This window comes from Cebus imitator, unplaced genomic scaffold (assembly GCF_001604975.1).
Source record: "Cebus imitator isolate Cc_AM_T3 unplaced genomic scaffold, Cebus_imitator-1.0 Scaffold375, whole genome shotgun sequence".
Taxonomy (NCBI): domain Eukaryota; kingdom Metazoa; phylum Chordata; class Mammalia; order Primates; family Cebidae; genus Cebus; species Cebus imitator.
The window spans coordinates 1,798,002-1,818,272 of record NW_016107690.1 but is presented as its reverse complement, the minus strand read 5'-3'; the positions used below and the strand labels follow the sequence as shown (position 1 = coordinate 1,818,272).

General features: G+C 49.6%; 1 protein-coding gene and 1 pseudogene across 1 annotated transcript in view; one reads left to right on the top strand and one right to left on the bottom strand.

Moving 5' to 3' along the window:
- GNG7 (G protein subunit gamma 7) overlaps nucleotides 1–20,271 on the bottom strand; it is a 184,056-nt gene that overhangs the window by 4,753 nt on the left and 159,032 nt on the right. The window contains exon 3 of the mRNA XM_017507475.2: nucleotides 921–1,039. Within this exon, the coding sequence (XP_017362964.1) occupies nucleotides 921–1,001 (81 nt within the window). The 5' untranslated portion in view covers nucleotides 1,002–1,039. The remainder of the gene's footprint in view (nucleotides 1–920; nucleotides 1,040–20,271) is intronic.
- Nucleotides 13,287–14,264, top strand: LOC108288510 (annotated as a pseudogene).

Here is a 20,271-nt window from a genome sequence, read left to right as displayed (position 1 = left end):
ATTCTCCTGCCTCAGCCTCCTGAGTAGCTGGGATTACAGGCACGCGCCACCATGCCCAGCTGATTTTTTGTAGTTTTAGTAGAGACGGGGTTTCACCGTGTTGACCAGGATGGTCTCGATCTCTTGACCTCGTGATCCACCAGCCTCGGCCTCCCACAGTGCTGGGATTACAGGCGTGAGCCACCGCGCCTGGCCTTAACTTTCTTTAGGACAAAAATCAAGCTTTATTTATTTTTTTTTGAGACAGAGTCTTGCTCTGTCGCCAGGCTGGAGTGCAGTGGTGGGATCTTGGCTCACTGCAGCCTCCGCCTCCCGGGTTGAAGCGATTTCCTGCCTCAGCCTCCCGCGTAGCTGGGATTATAGGCGCCCACCACCACATCCGGCTAATTTTTGTATTTTTAGTAGAGATGGGGTTTCACTGTATTGGCCAGGCTGGTCTTGAACTCCTGACCTCAGGTGATCCGCCCTCCTTGGCCTCCCAAAGTCTTGGGATTACAGGTGTGAGCCACCGCGCCTGGCCTCAAGTGTGATCTTTGTCAAAAACTCCAAATAACCCATAAGTGAAACAAGGAGAGGGCACTGTGTCTCCTCCCGCCTCGGACTGGGTCTCTGTTTCATCCTCGTCCATCATTGCCGAGGATCTGGACAGAGCCATGCTGACCAGGGAGACAAAGCCTCCTCTCCACGGGGCGCGGTGTGTTTACAAAGCACATTACATTGCTGCACGAACCTACGAGATTGGCCGCCTCTTTCTGCAGAGGAAAGGGAGGCTCAGAGAGGCTGAGGGATGGCCCCAAGGTCACACAGCAAGAGGCACAGCCGTGGTGCAAACCTGTGCCCTCCCACCCAGCCTCCTGCCCACCATTTGCTGGGCACCCACAGGCTGCTCCTTGCCTCCTCCTGGCGCGCGCCTAGCTCACCTTGATGCGCTCGATCCCGGCTTCGATACGCAGCTGTTCCACCAGCTTCCGGGCCTGGGCTATGTTGTTAGTGGCTGACATTGTCTGCCATCAGCTCCAGGCCCCCGGCGTCCAGAGAGCTGTGGGGGAAGCAGAGGGGTGTGGGTCAAAGCCCCGCTCCGGCCTCTTTTATGTTTTTAGTACATAAAGGAGTATAACTGGCCAGGCGCGGTGGCTCACGCCTGTCATCCCAACGCTTTGGGAGGCTGAGGCGGGTGGATCACGAGGTCCAGAGATCGAGACCAGCCTGGCCAACATGGTGAAACCCCGTCTCTACTAAAAATACAAAAATTAGCCAAGTGTTTGGCACATGCCTGTAGTCCCAGCTACTTGGGAGGCTGAGGCGGAAGAATCTCTTGAACATAGGAGGGGGAGGTTGCAGTGAGCAGAGATGGCGCCACTGTGCTCCAGCCTGAGTGACAGAGCAAGACTCCATCTCAGAAAAAAAAAAAAGTATTACTTTCCATGTTGCAAAAATTTAAAAACCTATTTATTTATTTATTTATTTATTTTTTAAAGAGATGGGATTTCACCATATTGGTCAGGCTGGTCTCAAACTTCTGACCTCAGGTGATCCACCCGCCTCGGCCTCCCAAAGTGCTGGGATTACAGGCGTGAGCCATAAAACCTATTTTAGTATAAAACTCATAAGCAACCACTGTTGAGAAAATTAGTAAGATACAGAAAAGGAAAAAAACATCTCCCATAATTTCTCTACTTAATATAACCACTGTTGACATGACAGCTATTTCTACCAGAATATATTCTTTTCTCTTTCTTTTTTTTTTTTTTTTTGAGATGGAGTCTCGCTCTGTCGCCAGGTCCGAGTGCGGTGGTGTAATCTTGACTCACGGCAACCTCCGCCTCCCGGGTTCAAGCGATTCTCCTGCCTCAGCCTTCCAGGTAGCTGGGATTACAGGCATGTGCCACCACGCCTGGCTCATTTTTTGTATTTTTGGTAGAGACAGGATTTCACTATGTTGGTCAGGCTGGTCTCGAACTCCCGACCTCAGGTGATCCACCCATCTTGGCCTCCCAAAATGCTGGGATTACAGGCCTGTGCCCCCACGCTGGCCCCTCCTCTATGTCCTTCATACTCAGCCCGTCAGGAGCCTGTGCTGTGCTTCTTGAATTCTCCTGGAACAACCTAGGACCTCAACAGGGCAGGTGATGATGAGATGCAGAGTCTCTTGGGGGGGGTCTGTGGAATCCCCTAAGACCTCATGTGGGGGTGACTCTGCTCCCCATGGAGCACTGGGTGGTGTCTGGGACATTTGTGGCTGTCGTGACTGGGGGGTGCCCCTGGCATGGGGGGGCTGGAGGCCAGGGATGCCGTCCAGCACGATGCAGTGCCTGGGACGGCCCCACCCCAGGGAACAACCCTGCCCCACGTGTTGGCTGTGACCAGGTTAAAGAAACCTGTTTAGTAGGACCCAGCGAGGGGGTCAGTGCTGATGGGGGTGGCAGGGGCAGGGGCCAGGTTCATGAGTCCTGGGCAGCCGCAGTCCCAGCCGGGCAGCTATGAGTTGTTAATGAAGCCGCGCCCCGTGTCACGGCGTCACCGTCTGTTCTGCAGAGCCAGGCAGCCGCAGAAAAGCCACGGCAGATTCCAGAGTTTTCAAAAAATGTCTCCTCAGTGGTAAGAAAGAAGGGACTGTCCATGCATTCCACACCGCAGGAGAATGACCCTCCAGGGCCTGGGATGTGTGGCGCAGTTCTGTTTCTGTAACATGTTTAAGAGGACTTTTTTTGAAAAAACAATTTTTTATTTATTGCTCAGGCTGGAGTGCAATGGTGCGATCTCAGATCACTGCAGCCTCCGCCTCGAGGGTTCAAGCAATTCTGCTACCTCAGCTTCCAGAGTAGCTGGGACTACAGCCATGAGCCACCGCCCGCGGCTAATTTTTTGCATTTTTGGTAGAGATGGGGTTTCACTGTGTTGGCCAGGCTGGTCTTGAACTCCTGACCTGGTGATCAGCCCACCTTGGTCTCCCAAAGTGCTGGGATTACAGGCATAAGCCACCAGGCCCAGCCAACATTTTTTTTTTTTTTTTTGAGACAGGGTCTCGCTCTGTCACCCAGGCTGGAATGCAGTGACTGGATCTCAGCTCCCTGCAGCTGTGCTTCTGCGGCTCTCCCACTTTGTCCTCTCGAGTAGCTGGGATTACAGGTGCATGTGCCACCACGCCCGGCGAATCTCTGTATTTTGGTAGAGACGGGGTTTCACCATGTTGGCTGAGCTGGTCTCGAACTCCTGGTCTCAAGTGATCTGCCTGCCTCGGCCTCTCAAGGTGCTGGGAGGCTGGACATGAGTCCAGGAGTTTGAAACCAGCCCGGGCAACACAGCACGACCCTCTCTCTATAAAAAATTTGCAAATTAGCTGGGCGTGGGTGGCATACTCCTGTGGTCCCAGCTACTTGGGAGGCTGAGGTGGGAAGTTGAGGCCAGACTGGGCAACTCAGTGAGACCCCATCTCTGAATAAATAAGTAAATAAAAGGGCAACTGAGCCCTGTTAGTGCCTCAGCGACAGTGACGAAGCCACAGGCCTCCACGGTGATAAGCTCACAGAGAGCCTCACACACTCACACACCAGTGAGCAGAACACTGAACACTGCGGAATCTGATTGAAGCCGGGAACGTGTGACTGTCTGGCTGTGATCCTGCCCACAGCTTTACCAAATGTGACCACCAGGCACGGCCGGGGAATGACACAGAACTCCTCTACACGTTTTGTTAGCACTGGATGGGACCCCACCGCAATCTCAATAAAAGGGTCAATTAAAAAAAAAATCCCTTTGACACTGCCCAGCCGCCTTGGTTTCCAGCAGACGTCCCGCCCCCACTTTTTGGGGGCAGAGAAGGCCCAATCTGTCTGCTCTAGAGGCAGAGCCCACGTGTGGCTGCCCAGAGGGCTCCCATTCCAGAAAGCTTCAAAGCAGCCACAAAACGTCCAGCTCAGGGAAAACCGCCCTTGGTTCAGCTTAAAAATACCTAAATTACTCAGTGCTAAAAATATGAGCACACAGAGAACAAACGGGTCGGCCCCACCCCCTGTTTTCCTTGGAAGGCCAGGGGGTCCTATTTCACATCCACAATCAGGAGCGTCCACACACACCCTGGGCACCCACTGCCCTGGGCCGCCCCCCCCACCCCCGACATTTCCACGTGAGCATCAGGGCCTGAGTCTTGCCGGCTTTTCTGTTTTGAACAAAATTCCCTGAGAGAGGCTCCCTTTGGACTGAGGAATAACTCCGGCCTGCTTTTCAGAAAGGCCACAGAGGGCTGCACTGTGTGTGTGTGTGTGTGAGCATGTGTTCCTATGTTTTTGTATTTTCGTGTATGTCAATGTGCACATGACTGTACATGTATGTGTGGCTGTGTATGTACATGTGATGTGCATGGCACTGTGCACATATGTACTTGCATGTGCGTGCACACGTGTTTGTATGTGTACCGTGTGGGTTCATGTGTGTGTATACACTTATGCTAGCACGCACAAGCGTGCACATGTGTACACACATACATGTGTGTGTGTGCACGTGTGTGTGCGTGCATGTGTGTGGGCACATGTACATGTCACTGGGTGTGTGCATATGTGCGTGCATGGGTGTGTAAATGTGTGTATGTGTACATGCATGTGTGTATGTGTGCATGGGCATGTTACTGTGTGCATGTGTGCATGCACGTGTGTGGGCACATATATTGCTATGGATGTGGGCATATGTGTGGGCATGTGTAAGTCACTGCGGTTAGTACATATGTGCAGGCGTGGGTGGGTACATGTGTCTGCATGTGTGCACACATGTGTGAGCATGTATGTCACTGGGTGTATACATATATGCATGCATGGGCATGTACATATGTCTGCATGTGTGTGCACATGTGTGTGCACCTTGCATGTGCATGTGTGCATATGTGCATGCTAGCATCCACAAGTGTGCATGTGTATGTGTGTACATACATATCTGCGTGTGTGCACATGTACATGTGTACACATAGGTGTGCATATCAGCATGCATATGAGTCTGTGCATCTATGTACATGAGCATATGGGACATGTCCATCTGTGTCTATATGAATGCACGTGCATATGTACATATGTGTATCTATGTGTATGTGTCTGCATGAGTGTGTGCATAGGTGTATGTGTGAGGGCATGCCTGTCAGTGTGCACATGTATGTGCACGTGTGTAGGCATGTCACTGTGCATATGTGTGTGCACGTGTGGGTATGTATGTTGCTATGGGTGTGTGCATGGTGTGCGCATGTGTGTGGGCATATGTACGTCACTGTGGTGTGTACGTGTGTCTGCACGAGTGTGGGCGTGTCACTGTATATGTGCATATGTGTGTGGCCATGTATGTTGCTACTGGTGTGTCCGTGTGTGTGCGCACGTGTGTGGGCATGTGTATATGTCACTGTGGGTGTGTGCATATGTGCATGGGTCGGTGTGTACGTGTCTGCAAATGTGTGTGTGCGTGCAGGCGCACGTGCATGTGTATGCCCGCACTGAGAAGCCGAGACTCAGACACAGATTGCATCACCCATGCGGCCGCCTCCCCAAGTCCTTGTCTCGGTGGGTGTCACCAGCCCACAGTGACTCAGGAGCAGCCATGCCCCAGCTGAGGACTCAGCCAACACCAGCAGAGCTGGCCACGTGCTGAGTCAGCCAGGAACGCCCCTCCCAGCGGCCTCCCTGAAGAGGCACGGTGTGCCGGGCAACCCCACCTGAACGCACTTGCCTGGGGGCCCCGGGAGGCTGCGGGAGGTGGTCAGCCCTGTCCTGAGGGTCGGCCCTGCCTTGGTGCGCAGGCCTTTCGGGGAGGCAAGTCTCCAGGCATGACTCCAGCCGAGGTTCTCCAAAAATAAAACTGAAGAGGGACGCTGCTGGGCCCTGAGCTGGCCTCCTAACAAAAGGCTCATAGCCACACCCGAGTCTAAGCCTGCCTCGTGCAGACAAATCCCACCCGTGCCTGAGCGTCAAGAAGGATGAGGGTGCCCCCACCCCAGGGCAGAGTGGGAATCTGTGGTTGCTCAAGGGAGGGTCAGCAGATCTGGGCTTCTGAGACCCAAGGCTCCAGTGCACAAGGGTGAGCGAAGCCACAGGAGAGGAGCTGGCAGCAGGGCAGGGAGGGCGGTGGGGACACAGGAGTCACCGGAGAGCCTCGGCCCTTAACCCTTACAGCCGGCAGGTATCCCCAGGGAAAACAAATGAAAAGAAATAAAAAGACACATATAGAAAGGTGTTTATAACTGTGTTATGTGTAAGAGTTAGAAGTTGGAATAAAACCCAATGCTCTGATTTTTTTTTTTTTTTAGATGGAATCTCACTCTGTCGCCCAGGCTGGAGTGCACTGCCGTGATCTCGGCTCACTGCAACCTCCGCCTCCCAAGGTTCTCCTGCCTTGGCCTCCCGAGCAGCTGGGACTATGGGTGCCCACCACCATGCCCGTTTAATTTTTATATTTTTAGTAGAGATGGGGTTTTGCCATGTTGCCCAGGCTGGTCTCGAACTCCTGACCTCAGCTGATCCACCCGCCTCGGCCTCCCAAAGTGCTGGGATTACAGACATCAGCCACTGTGCCCGGCCTGCTACTAGTTTATAATATAAACTTATGCTACATTATATTAAAATATTATAAATTTATTACATATTTGTATATATTGTCATTATATATTTATATGTTTACGCATATACTTCCATTTATACTCATATATTTATATTTGTCATTTATCATGCATTTATTACATGACTTGAAGATTCATCCACTATATATTCAGTCATGTATTATTAATTAGTTTTATTAGTATTTATATCTTTATACTACACATATTGCATATTTGTATATTTATTCATCATTTATATAATTATGCAGTATTAATTAGTTTGATTTCTATTTTGACATTTATATTGTTTGCTATTAATTTTATATTTGTATTTATATTTAGATTGCTATTTTATATCTGTATATACGTATTCGTTATATAGGTATATAATCTGTTATAAGTTTATTGATTATCATTTATCTTAAGTTTTTTTTTTTGAGACAGAGTCTCACTCTGTCGCCTAGGCTGGAGTGCAGTGGCCTGATCTCGGCTCACCGCAACCTCCGCCTCCCAGGTTCAAGCAATTCTCCTGCCTCAGCCTCCCGAGTAGCTGGTATTACAGGCATGCACCACCACGCCCAGCCAATTTTGTGTTTTTAGTAGAAATGGGGTTTCTCCATGCTGGTCAGGCTCATCTCGAACTCCCGACCTCAGGTGATCCACCCACCTCGGCCTCCCAAAGTGCTGGGATTACAGGCGTGAGCCACCCCACCCAGCCAGGGGCTTAATTTTATTAGCGTCCCAGAATGCTCTGTGACTAGGAGAGGCCTCACAGGGCTGGAGCCTTCCCCCAAGACTCACGCCCCATCACATTTGAAGAGAGTGAGATCATAGCTCCCACAGAGGAGGGAACCCTGGAAGAGGGTCGACCAGAAATCTGCCCTGGCTCTACCAAGCTGTGTGGCCTTGGAAAAGTTGCCTTCCCTCTCTGAGCCCCAGTGACCTCTGCTGGAATGCTCAGAGGGACACTCCCATCCCGGCACCAGGCCTGGCCCCCGGGTTCCTGTGCCAGCAAATGGGGGTCCCAGAGTCTGGCAGCCAAGGAGAGGGCCCTCTTCTAGGGACCTGTGGCAAATGCCAAGTATAAACACAGCTGCTGGGAAGACAAGGGTTGGTTTGCCGGGAGCCCTTGAGAAATCTCAGCCCCCGTGGACTTGCACCCTGCTGCCACTCCCCTGCCCTGCCCTGAGGCTGGGGTGCAGCTGGGAACTGCAACAGCCCTGCCGGCCATTTTCGTGTCTTTTTTTTAAGAGAGTTTTGCCCTTGTCGCGCAGGCTGGAGTGCAAATGGCAAGATCTCAGCTCACCGAAACCTCCGCCTCCCGGGTTCAAGTGATTCTCCTGCCTCAGACTCCCAAGTAGCTGGGATCATAGGCATGTGTCCCCATGCCGGCTAATTTTTGTATTTTTAGTAGAGACGGGGTTTTTCCATGTTGGTGAGGCTGGTCTTGAACTCCCGACCTCAGGTGATCCGCCAGCCACAGCCTCCCAAAGTGCTGGGATCACAGGCGTGAGCCGCTGTGCCCAGGTCATTTTTGTATGTGTTGTTGAACTGAAGGCAGGAGCTTGGGCAAAGCCCTTCTTCTTTTGAGACTTAAAGGCCAGAAGAGAGTCTTGTAAACTCCGTGATTACTTCCAAAAGTCTTGGGTGGCCAGTCATGCTTAGATCACTTCCGTGTCATTTATGGACTTGATGAGGGACGAAAGGGCCTCGGGGGACTGTGAGTTACATCAACCTCTTGCTGAATTGACAGAATTTTCAAGTTTCAGGGAGAGGTGAGGTCATTTCCAGGGATCTCATTCAAGGGATACAGGTGGACACCTGTCCCTGAAGAAGGAACACCGAGCCCGTGCCTGGAAATGGAAAGCCTAGGACTTGAATCCCGGCTCTGCTTCCTCAAGTGGAAAATCAGAGGGCTCCTCTCAGAGCTGAGGATGGGTCTTCATTTGTCATTCTGCAGCTCTGAGATCAAGATGACCTAGAATATCCATGACCTCCTTCTAAACGACCTGGACTTTGGGTTAAAATCTCTCTTGGTGGATTTTGGCTTGCACAACAGTGGGTTAGCTACTAAGGACAAATGCAGTCTCCTGCTGAGGTGAACTACAAAAGCTGGCTAGGGCCAGGGGCAGTGGCTCACGCCTGTCATCCCAGCACTTTGGGAGGCTGAGGTGGGAGGATCACTTGAGGTCAGGAGTTTGAGACCAGCTTGGCCAATATGGTGAAAACCCATCTCTACTAAAAATACAAAAATTGGCTGGGCGTGGTGGCGCCTGCCTGTAATCCCAGCTACTCAGGAGGCCGAGGCGGGAGAATCATTTAAACCTGGGAGGCAGAGGTTGTATGTAATGAACTGACATTGTGCCACTGCACTCCAGCCTAGGTGACAGAGCGAGATCCTGTCTCACAAAAGAAAGAAAATCTGGGCCGGGCACGGTGGCTCAAGCCTGTGATCCCAGCACTTTGGGAGGCTGAGGTGGGTGGATCACGAGGTCAAGAGATTGAGACCATCCTGGCCAACATGGTGAAACCCCGTCTCTACTAAAAATACAAAAATTAGCTGGGCGTGGTGGCGCATGCCTGTAATCCCAGCTACTCAGGAGGCTGAGGCAGGAGAATCACTTGAACCCAGGAGGCGGAGGTTGCAGTGAGCTGAGATTGTGCCACTGCAGTCCAGCCTGGCGCCTGGCAAAAGAATGAGACTTTTGCTAAAAAAAAAAAAAAAAAAAGAAAGAAAGAAAATCTGGACAGAATGTCAAAGCGTCTGCTCAAGTGTCTGCAGAGTTACTAAGAGGGTGGAGAATTTCCAGCCAGGATTTAGGGGAGGATGGAAGCCCGGAAAGAGAGCCTGGGTTTGGGGTTACGTTTTCCTGGGATGGGAGGGGGGTTTGCTGAGAGGTTGAGTGATATTTGTTATCAGCTTCACAAGGCCAAGGGTGCAGAGATTGAGGTCCAGGGCTTGCTGAGGGGAGAAGGCTCGGTAAACTCCCCCTTGGTGTGAGCTGGGACAATTTAACGTTGCACTGTTAGAGTAAGGATCACGGCTGGGCATGATGGCTCAGGTGTGCAATCTCAGCACTTTGGGAGGCAGAGGCTGGTGGATCACAAGGTCGGGAGTTTGAGAACAGCTTGGCAAACATGGCAAAACTACTAAAATGCAAATAAAAAATACAAAAATACTAAAACATACAAAATTACAAAATATTACTAAAAATATAAAAATTAGGTGGATGCTGTGGGGCACACCTGTAATCCCAGCTACTTGGGATTCTGAGACGGGAGAATTGCTTGAACCCGGGAGACAGTGGTTGCAGTGAGCCGAGACTGCGCCACTGCACTCCAGCCTGGGTGGCTGAGCAAGGCTTTGTCCCCCCCACCGCCAAAAAAGTAACAATTAAGAGGAAGCAGGCAGGCCCTTAGAGCAACAGCAGCTGAATTTTGAATCATCTCAATCCCTGGTACTGGATTAAGGCGGCCCCAGGTACCTGGAAGAAGTAAACATAAATCCTCTCTGGAGGAAGACAGTATCATCCTGGGCCTCGAATTATTTCTACATACAAATCCACAAATACAATGTCTGCAAGTAAAAATAACCAGACATACAAGCAGCCAGGACCACATAAACACAAATCAGCAGAAATAACCAGCACTACAAACAGGCCCACAGAGTTTCCATATGCTGGAATTGACGGAAGCTTTAAAATAACTGTGTTAATTATGTCCAAGGAGATAAAAAGATAAGATTGGAATTTTAGCAGCAAATCAGAATAGGAAAAAAAAAAAAAAAAAAAGGAGACAAAAAAAAAAAAAAAAAAAAAAAAAAAAAGGAACCAGTGGATATGGAGAAAATGACAATATCTGAAAAGTAAGAAGTCAGTGGGAGAAATAAAAATTAGTGAACTAGAAGACAGAACAGAGAAAAATAACCAGAAAGAAGCAAGAAGAGAAAGAACCTACAGAAGAGAGGACAAAAGATGCAGCGGATGCAGTGAAGTGTAACGTACATGTCATTGGAGCACCAGAAGGAGAAGAGAATGAGGCAGGAACAGTCTTTGAGGAGATAACGACCGATAACTTTCTAAAACTGATAAAAAAAAAAAAAAAACACCTTAAGACACAGATGTAAGAATCTGTGAACCCCAGGCAAAATAAACCTCCTAAACAGTGGCAGAGAAATGGCCAATAAGCACATGAAATGGTGTCTAATGATTAGTCATCAGGGCAATAGGAATTCAAACCATCATGAGAGATTGCCTCTCATCCACTAGAGTGGCAAAAATTAAAAAGACTGACAACACTAAATATTTGGGAGGATGCAGAACTGGATGCATCACCCATTACTGATGGGAACGTGAAGCGGTACAACCACCATTGAAAATGGCTTAGCAGTTTCTTATAGGGCTGAACACATACCTCACCTATGACCCAGCAATTCTGCTCCTAGGGATTTACTCAAGATAAATAAAAACAGATCTCCATACAAGGACTTGTACAAGATGTTCACAGGCTTTACTCATAGCAGCAAAAACTGGAAACAACCCAGATGCCTGTCAACAAGAGAATGTATAAACAAGCCACAGCATTTCATAGAATGACATACAGCTGCACAGCAGAAAACAATCAGCTATGGGGAGATAAAGCAACATGTATGACTCTCAAATATATTTTGGCAAGCAACAGAAGCCGGATATTAGAGGTGCACAGGCTACAATCCCATTTATAAAAAGTTCAAGAATAGGCAAAACTATGGTGATAGAAATCAGAACAGAGGTTGCTGCCTCTGGCCAGGCTGTTGACTAGATAGGGCCATGAAAGGCCGGGCACAGCCGGGGGCGGTGGCTCACGCCTATAAGCCCCGCACTTTAGGAGGCCAAGGCAGGCAGATCACAAGGTCAGGAGTTCGAGACCAGCCTGGCCAACATACTGAAACCCCATCTCTACTAAAAATACAGAAAATTAGCCGGACATGAAGGTGCACGCCTGTAGTCCCAGCTACTCAGGAGGCTGAGGCAGGAGAATTACTTGAATCCAGGAGGTGGAGGTTGTGGTGAGCTGAGATCACACTACTGCCCCACTCCAGCCTGGGCAACAACGTGAGAGCCTCTGTCTAAAAAAAAAAAAAAAGAAAGAAAAAGCCAGGGAAGAAATTCTAAGGTGATGGAAATGTTCTGTATCTTGGTTGAGTTGCTGGTGTACACAGATGTTCACATCTGCTAAAATCCGTCAAACTGTATATTTGAGATCTCTTCATGTTACTGCATTTGAATTGCTCTTTGATAAAATCAGTTAATTAGAAACAAAAATAAACAAACAAAAGTTGCCAGAGGGAAAAACAGCAGCAATTAGGTGGACCCAGTGAAAATACCCTTCAAGAATTAAGGGGAAATAAGGGCATTTTCAGACAGACAAAACCAGACTTTCTCATCAACAGACTTGCCTTTTCGAAGGTAAAACTAGAGAAAAATAATTCCAGATGAACGGTAGATCCAGGAAGGAGTGAAAAAGAACAAAAATGTTGCACAGAAGAAAGAGCTTGATAAAAGAATTCTAAAGTTTGGCTGGGCGCGGTGGCTCACACTTGTAATCCCAGCACTTTGGGAGGCCGAGGTGGGCAGATCACCTGAGGTCAGGAGTTCAAGACCAGCCTGACCAACATGGAGAAACCCTATCTCTGCTAAAAATACAAAATTAGCCAAGTGTGGTGGTATAGGCCTGTAGCCCCAGCTACTCAGGAGGCTGAGGCAGGAGAATCACTTGAACCCAGGAGGTGGAGGTTGCAGTGAGTTGAGATCACGCGACTGCACTCCAGCCTGGGCAAAAAGAGCAAAACTCCATCTCAAAGTAATAATAATAATAATTCTAAAGTTGCAGTGGAAGGATCAACAAGAAGTGAAAAACTCTGTAAAAGCCTTAGAACATCCATGAATTATAACAGCCATCAGCTCAGTACTCACAATCCACAACACAAGATGTCCTATGCTTCTACTGTTACATTTTTATTACATTATTTTGGTTATTGGATTCCAGTGACAGGAGTTATAAATATTACTTCAGGAGTTTACTGGTGATGCATTAATTTTGCAATTTCACCTGCACACAAAATGAAGCCACCATCTGAAAATATATATACATCCCCATCTGTTGTGACTGGTCCAAGGTCAGAGTGACAAGACTCAAGGCCAGTTGTCCCTGGAGACTTTTCTTCAGTGCAGCCAGCCCCTCCCTGGATGTCTACTTCAGCAGTGCTCTGCAGCCTCAGGCAGATCAGTGGCCTCTGCTCCACCCCCCACTCCCTGCATCTCCTCCTAACAGTTAGAGTGCACTTCTGAAAATACAGTTGAATCTGTTCCTCTGCTACTCAGAAATCACCAACAGCTTCTAATCCTTTACACAATCAAGTGCAAAAATCAAGGCTTACTGTTCAATTCCTACTGCCAAAAATTCCTCCCCCAGCTCCGATTCTGTCAAAGAACTGCATCCTCTGATACATGGCTCCATGATCATCTCCTCTCTCATCCTGTGGCCTCATGAGCTCAGCATTTTCCAGATTCTGAAACCCTGGAGGGGGCCATGCGGGAGATGGCCACCCCTGGGAAACTAAGACTCAGAGAAGGTAGATGGCTTGCCCAGAAGATACTTATATTATAAGAAATTGGCTCTCATAATTGTGGAGGTTGAGAAGTCATAAGATGAATAATTAGTGGCTTTTCGGGTAAAGATGGCGGAGCACGGGTGCGGCTTTTTGCTGATGACATGCAGCCCACCTGGTAAACTTGTCCAGGTCGAATATGCTTTGACCACTGCAGCTGGAGGAGCCCGGTCAGTGGGAATTAAAGTTGCAAATGATGTGGCATTAGCAACTGAGAAAAAACAGAAATCATGAGCCAAGTGTGCACAGAGTGGAACTGATCACTGCATATAGGTCTGGTATACAGTGGCACAGGCCCAGATTAGAGTGCTTGTTCGCAGAGCTTGAAAACTTGCTCAACAAGCCGGGTGCAGTGGCTCATGCCTGTAATCCCAGCACTTTGGGAGGCTGAGATGGGTGGATCACCTGAGGTCCGGAGTTCGAGACCAGCCTGGCCAACATGGTGACACCCCCATCTCTTTAAAAAAAAATAATAATTAAAAAAAAAAAAAAAGAAAACTAGCTCAACAGCACTATGTTGGGTACCAAGAAGCCATTCCCACAGCTCAGCTGGTACAGAGAGTAGCTTCTGTGATGCAAGAATATACTCAGTTGGTGCTGTTCGTCCATTTGGAGTTTATTTGTGCTTGGAATGAGGGGCGACCATGTTTATTTCAGTCGGGTCCATCTGGAGCTTACTCTGCCTGGAAAGCTACAGCAGTGGGAAAGAACTTTGTAAGTGGGAAAAGTTTCCTTGAGCAAAGAGATAAAGAAGATCTGGAACTTGAAGATGCCATTCCTACAGCCGTCTTAACCCTAAAGGAAAGCTTTGAAGGGCACATGACGGGGGTTGACATAGAAGCTGGAATCTGCTGTGGAGCTGGGTTTAGGAGGCTTGCTCCAACTGAAGCTAAGGATGATTGGCTGCTATGCCGTAACAATGAAGAGACTGAAAAATCCAGAATTTCACATAATCTATCTACTTAAACATGTTTAAAGTATGTTTTGTTTTGCAGACTTTTTGCACACTTATTTCTACTTGGTTTAAATTGACTGCTTTTAAAATGACTTATAAATCCTAATAAACTGTTAAACCCACCTCCCTCCTGCAAAAACAAAAAACAAAAAACAAAACCAGCCGGGCATGGTGGCTCACGCCTGTAAACCTAGAACTTTGGGAGGCAGAGGTGGGTGGATCACCTGAGGTCAGGAGTTCAAGACCAGCCTGGCCATCAGCGTGAAACCCCATCTTTAAAAAAAAAAGTTAAAAAAACAAAACAAGGGCTGGGCGCGGTGGCTCAAGCCTGTAATCCCAGCACTTGGGGAGGCCGAGGCGGGTGGATCACGAGGTCAAGAGATCGAGACCATCCTGGTCAACATGGTGAAACCCCGTCTCTACTAAAACTACAAAAAATTAGCTGGGCATGGTGGCACGTGCCTGTAGTCCCAGCTACTCAGGAGGCTGAGGCAGGAGAATTGCTTGAACCCGGGAGGCAGAGTTTGCGGTGAGCCGAGATCACGCCATTGCACTCCAGCCTGGGTAACAAGAGCGAAACTCCGTCTCCAAAAAACAAAAAACAAAACAAAACAAAACAAAAACAAAAATGATATACAATTGGCAAGCTAGAGACACATGAGAACGGTTAGTTTTTGTCTGAAAGCCAGCAGGCTTGAGACCCAAGAACAGATGTTTCATTTGGAGCCCAAAGGCTGGGAAAAAACCTCTCTGCCAGCTTGAAGGCTGCCAGGCAGGAGGAATTTTTCTCTTACTCAGCATTTTTGTTCTATCCTGGACTTCAACTGATTAGACGAGGCCCCACATTGGAGAGTGGGGAGCAATGTGCTTTACCCAGCCACTGGTTCATTTCATTCAGAAGAATTCTCCCAGACAGAGCCAGAGTAACATTTAAACAGCTATCTGGCGCCGGGTGTGGTGGCTCATGCCTGTAATCCTAGCACTTTGGGAGGCTGAGGCGGGCGGATCACCTGAGGTCAGGAGTTCGAGACCAGCCTGACCAATACGGTGAAACCCCATCTTTAAAAATAAATAAATAAATAAAATTTAAAAAAGTTAAAATAAAATAAACGGCTACCTGGGCACCCCGTGGACCGGTCAAGTTAACACATAAAATTAACAATTGCAACAACCTTGGGGCCAATCATTCAGCCCGCCACATCATTCTCTCATGACTCTCTGTCTCTTTTCTCATAGTATTTATAATTATTTTTTTCAGATGGAGCCTCATTTTCCTGCCAGGCTGGACTGCAGTGGCGCAATCTCCACTCACTGCAACCTCCACCTCCTGGGTTCAAGCGATCCTCCTGCCTCAGCCTCCTCAGTAGCTGAGACTACAGGCGTGTGCCACCACGCCCGGCTAATTTCTGTATTTTCAGTGGAGATGGGGTTTCACCATCTTAGCCAGGATGGTCTTCATCTCTTGACCTTGTGATCCGCCCAACTCAGCCTCCCAAAGCGCTGGGCTGACAGGCGTGAGCCACTGCGCCCAGCTATAGTACTTAATTTAATGTTTTAGTTGTCCCCCTACTGGACTGTAAGCCTCATGATGCCAAAGATTTGTGGTCTGGGTGCAGTGGCTCATGCTGATCAGTCCCAGCACTTTGGGAGACTGAGGCAGGAGGATCACTTGAGCCCAAGAGTTTGAGACCAGCCTGGGCGACATGGCAAAACGTTGACTCTATAAAAAAACAAAACAAAACAAAACTAGCTGGGTGTGGAGATCCCAGTGGAGGTGGGAGGATCGCTTGAGCCCAGGAAGTGGAGGCTGCAGTGAGCCGAGATCACGCCACTGCACTCCAGCCTGGGCAACAGAGTAAGACCCTGTCTCAAAAAAAAAAAAAAAAAAAAAGATCTGAGTTGTTCTCCCTAGAACCTGGCACATACAGCTGCTCAAGAGACATTTGGTTGAGGCATGAAGTGGGGGCTGTGGCTGTCTTTGCAGATGTCAACTTTTTTTTTTTGAGACGGGGTCTTGCTATGTTGCCCAGGCTGGAGTGCAGTGGCTATTCACAGGTGCCATCCCACTACTGATCAGCATGGGAGTTTTGACCTGCTCCATTTCCGACCTCGGCTGGTTCACCCCTCCTTAGGCAATCTGGTGGTCCCCCGCTCCCGGGAGCTCACCGTATTGATGCCGAACTTAGCGCGGACACCCGATCGGCATAGCTCACTACAGCCCAGAACTCCTGGGCTCAAGCAATCCTCCCCCCTCAGCCTCCCGAATAGCTGGGACTATAGGCACGCGCCACCCTGCCCGGCTATAGACGTCAACTTTAACTCTGGAAGATGGTTTTGCTCCGTGACATGTCCCTCCTTTATGATGCGGGGTTCAAATGTGAGTTCCTTTTGGAACACTGAAATGGCTTCTAGCTCCAGGTGACCTTGACTCAGAATTTCCCAGAACACGGCACACTCGTAAACTCACCTGGGCTGTTTGTGGCAGACTCAATGTTTGTGTTCTCTGACCTCACCAAGTTCATATGTTGAAATCCTGGGCCAGGTGTGGTGGCTCATGCCTGCAATCCCAGGGCTTTGGGAGGCCGAGAGGGGTGGATCACTTGAGCCCAGGAGTTCGAGACCAGCCTGGGCGACTAAAATACAGAAAAAATTAGCCAGGTGTGGCAGCATTCGCCTGTGTGCCTGGTCCCAGCTGCCCAGGAGGCTGAGGCAGGAGAATTGCTAGAACGTGGGAGGTGGAGGTTGCAGTGAGCTGAGACTGAGCCACTGCACTCCAGCCTGGGTAACAGACTGAGACTCTGTCTCAAAAAAAAAAAAAAAAGAAAAAGACAAGAAAGAAAAAGAACCTCGGCCTGCTGTTTTTGAAAACGAAGCCACATGTTTCTTTCCTAATCAGAACTAAAGTGAAAGATTAAAACAATCGCTGTTTTGTTTGTCTTGGAGCAAGACATATAAGCTCTGTGTTTCTGGCGTGCTGCAGAGAACAGCACCCAGCACAGCCTGAAGCGTGTGTGGGCGTGCGTGTGACGGAGCACGGGGGCCTGGGACAAGGCCTGAGCCGGAGGACGTTCTCGGGCCGGAGACCTGGCTCTGAGCACGTCCCTGACTTCCCTGAGCCTCGGCTTTCTCCGCTGCAAAGTTCAGAACCAGAGAGCGGTTTCCCGCGGCTCCGTGGCACCCTCGGGGCTCTGTGCGGAGGCTGAGACGCCCTGGCTTCTCAGGAGGGGCGCCCCTGGCCTTGGGGTGCAGTCTGGCTTCTTGGCCAGGTTCCATTTGTGTGTGTGTGTGTGTGTGTGTGTGTGTGTGTGTGTGTGTGTGTATAATATATATTACAGATACATGTAAAATGTAATATATATTATATATATAAAATATAATATGCAAAATATTAGATAACATCCATTATAAATTATATATAATATATATGTAAAATATATAGTATACAAATGCATGTGAGTGAATATATTTATGTATATATTATATACATATTATATATGTGTGTATATATGTATGTATACATAGTATACATATGTGTATATATACACACATATGTATACTATGTGTGTGTGTGTATATACACACACACACACACACACGCACACACGTATATTTGAGACAAAGTCTAGCTCTGTTGCCAGGCTGGAGTGCAATGGCACGATCTTGGGTCACTGCAACCTCCGCCTCCTGGGTTCAAGTGATCCTCCTGCCTGGGCCTCCTGAGTCCCGGGGTACAGGTGCATGCTACTCCTGAGTGCCTGCCTGGCGGATCTTTTATTTTTTCGTAGAGATGAAGTCTCTACAGCTATGTTGCTCTGGCTGGTGTCAAACTCCTGGCCTGAAGCGATCCTCCTGCCTCAGCCTCCCAAATCATTGGGACTGCAAGCGTGAGCCATGGCACCTGGCCGATAATAAAACAAATATGGTATAGGATATAGAACAGCTTCATACTATATAAATGTAATCAACATGTAATACACGGAGCATGCTCAAAGTGCACAGGTCTGATGGGCAGGAAGCTGGATGGAGGCGGGAAAGTGGCCCAGGAGGGGCTGTGGTGTTAGGTGTGGACCTGGTTACAGTGACCTCAGGGCTGAGGAGAAACTACTACAGTTCTTGGGGAAGAGACGCAGAATTTCATAAGAGCATAATGAATGCCCTTTGGGAGGCCGAGGCAGGTGGATCACCTGAGGTCAGGAGTTCGAGACTAGCCTGGCCAACGGGGTGAAATCCCTTCTCTACCAAAAATGCAAAAATCAGCTGGGTGTGGTGGCACGCACCTGTAGTCCCAGCTGCTTAGGAGGCTGAGGTGGGAGAATTGCTTGAACCTGGAAGGTGGAGGCTGCAGTGAGCAATGACTGCACCATTGCCCTCTAGCCTGGGCTACAGAGCAAGGCTCTTTCTCAAACAAAACAGAACAAAACAGCAATGAATGGAGAGGAGAAAACCTATGTTGGCTGTGGAGGTCCTGAGGCCACGGATGGTAAACTGATATCTTCTGATGACAATTTTATTGTTTTTTTTTTGAGATGGAATCTTGCTCTGTCGCCCAGGCGGGAGTGCAATGGTGCGATCTCTGCTGACTGCAACCTCCACCTCCAGGGTTCAACTGATTCTCCTGCCTCAGCCTCCCAAGCAGCTGGGACTACAGGAGTGCACCACCATGCCGCGCTGATTTTTTTGTATTTTTAGTAGAGACGGGGTTTCACTGTGTTAGCCAGGATGGTCTCATTCTCCTGACCTCAGGCGATGGATCCTCCCATCTCGACCTCCCAAAGTGCTGGGATGACAGGTGTGAACCTCCGCACCCAGCCTGTGCTCTAAGGCCGACCCTTGCCAGGACTCTTAGCATGATGGTGCGCCCAGCCTGCGCGGAGGGCGGGGGCGTGGGACCCTGCTCGGGGGTGGGTGGGCTGAATCCAGGTATTCTGGGCTGCGAAGCCGAGAAGCAGACAGCAGACCTGGGGTGGTTGCAGACTTTACGGGGACCCAGGGCGCACTGAGGATGGAGCATCCCGGGGAGCTCAAACCTGCCTGGCGAGTCTCTGCAGAGCAGACAGCCAGCCGCACTGGGCAGCAAGGCAGCCTGGCTTCCCCCTCCCGCTGAGACCTTTTTTAGGCCTGTGATGCCACGGCCGCTCTTGGAGGTGTTTTCCAGCTGTACAGGAAGCTGGGGCAGAGACCCAGAGAGGCTGGCGGTGGCTCTGAATTCCAAGCATAGTTCTCATAGTTGGGAAAGTGCCACTCCCAGCTCCGTACGCCGACCGGGAGCTGCTGCCAGGGCCATCTTCTCACCAGCGGGGAGAGAGCCTGCAGCCGGTGGAGGCTTCTGAGACTTGGCCAGGCGGCCTGCGTAAACAGACAAGAATGTCAAGAACGCGTCTGGCCAGGCAGAGACAGGGACTTTACGGAGCGGCTCCTGGGTCTGGTGGCCAGAGGGGCGAGGGGGCAGGAGCTCCTGAGGGTCCCTCCACCAGCAGGGAGGGTCCTGCATCCCCCAGGCTGTTAAAAGAGGCTGATCAGGTTGGGCGCGGTGGCTCACGCCTGTAACCCCACCACTTTGGGAGGCTGAGGCAGGTGGATCACGAGGTCAAGAGGTCAAGACCATCCTGGCCAACACTGTGAAACCCCATCTCCACTAAAAATACAAAAATTGGCCAGGTGTGGTGGCATGCGCCCTTGTAGTCCCAGCCGCTTGGGAGGCTGAGGCAGGAGAATCACTTGAACCTGGGAGTTGGAGGTTGCGGTGAGCCAAGATCACGTCACTGCATTCCAGCCCGGTGACAGAGTGAGACTCCTGTCTAAAAAAAAAATTTAAAAGATTAGCTGAGTGTGGTGGCACATGCCTGTCACCTCAGTTTACTCCAGGAGGCCAGGATTGCACCACTGCACTCCAGCCTAGGTGACAAAGTGAGACTCTGTCTCAAGAAAATAAAAATAAAAATAAAATAAGAAAGGTTGATCAGGGCCAAGGGCTGGGCTGGGAAGAAGGGGTGCTTCTGGGCCAGCGCTGTGGGCGTCCTGTGTGAAGCCGGCTGCAAGGCGGCCCTTCCAAAGAGCTGGGGTGCACAGTGGGCCTTGGCGAGGCTCACAGGAGGCAGC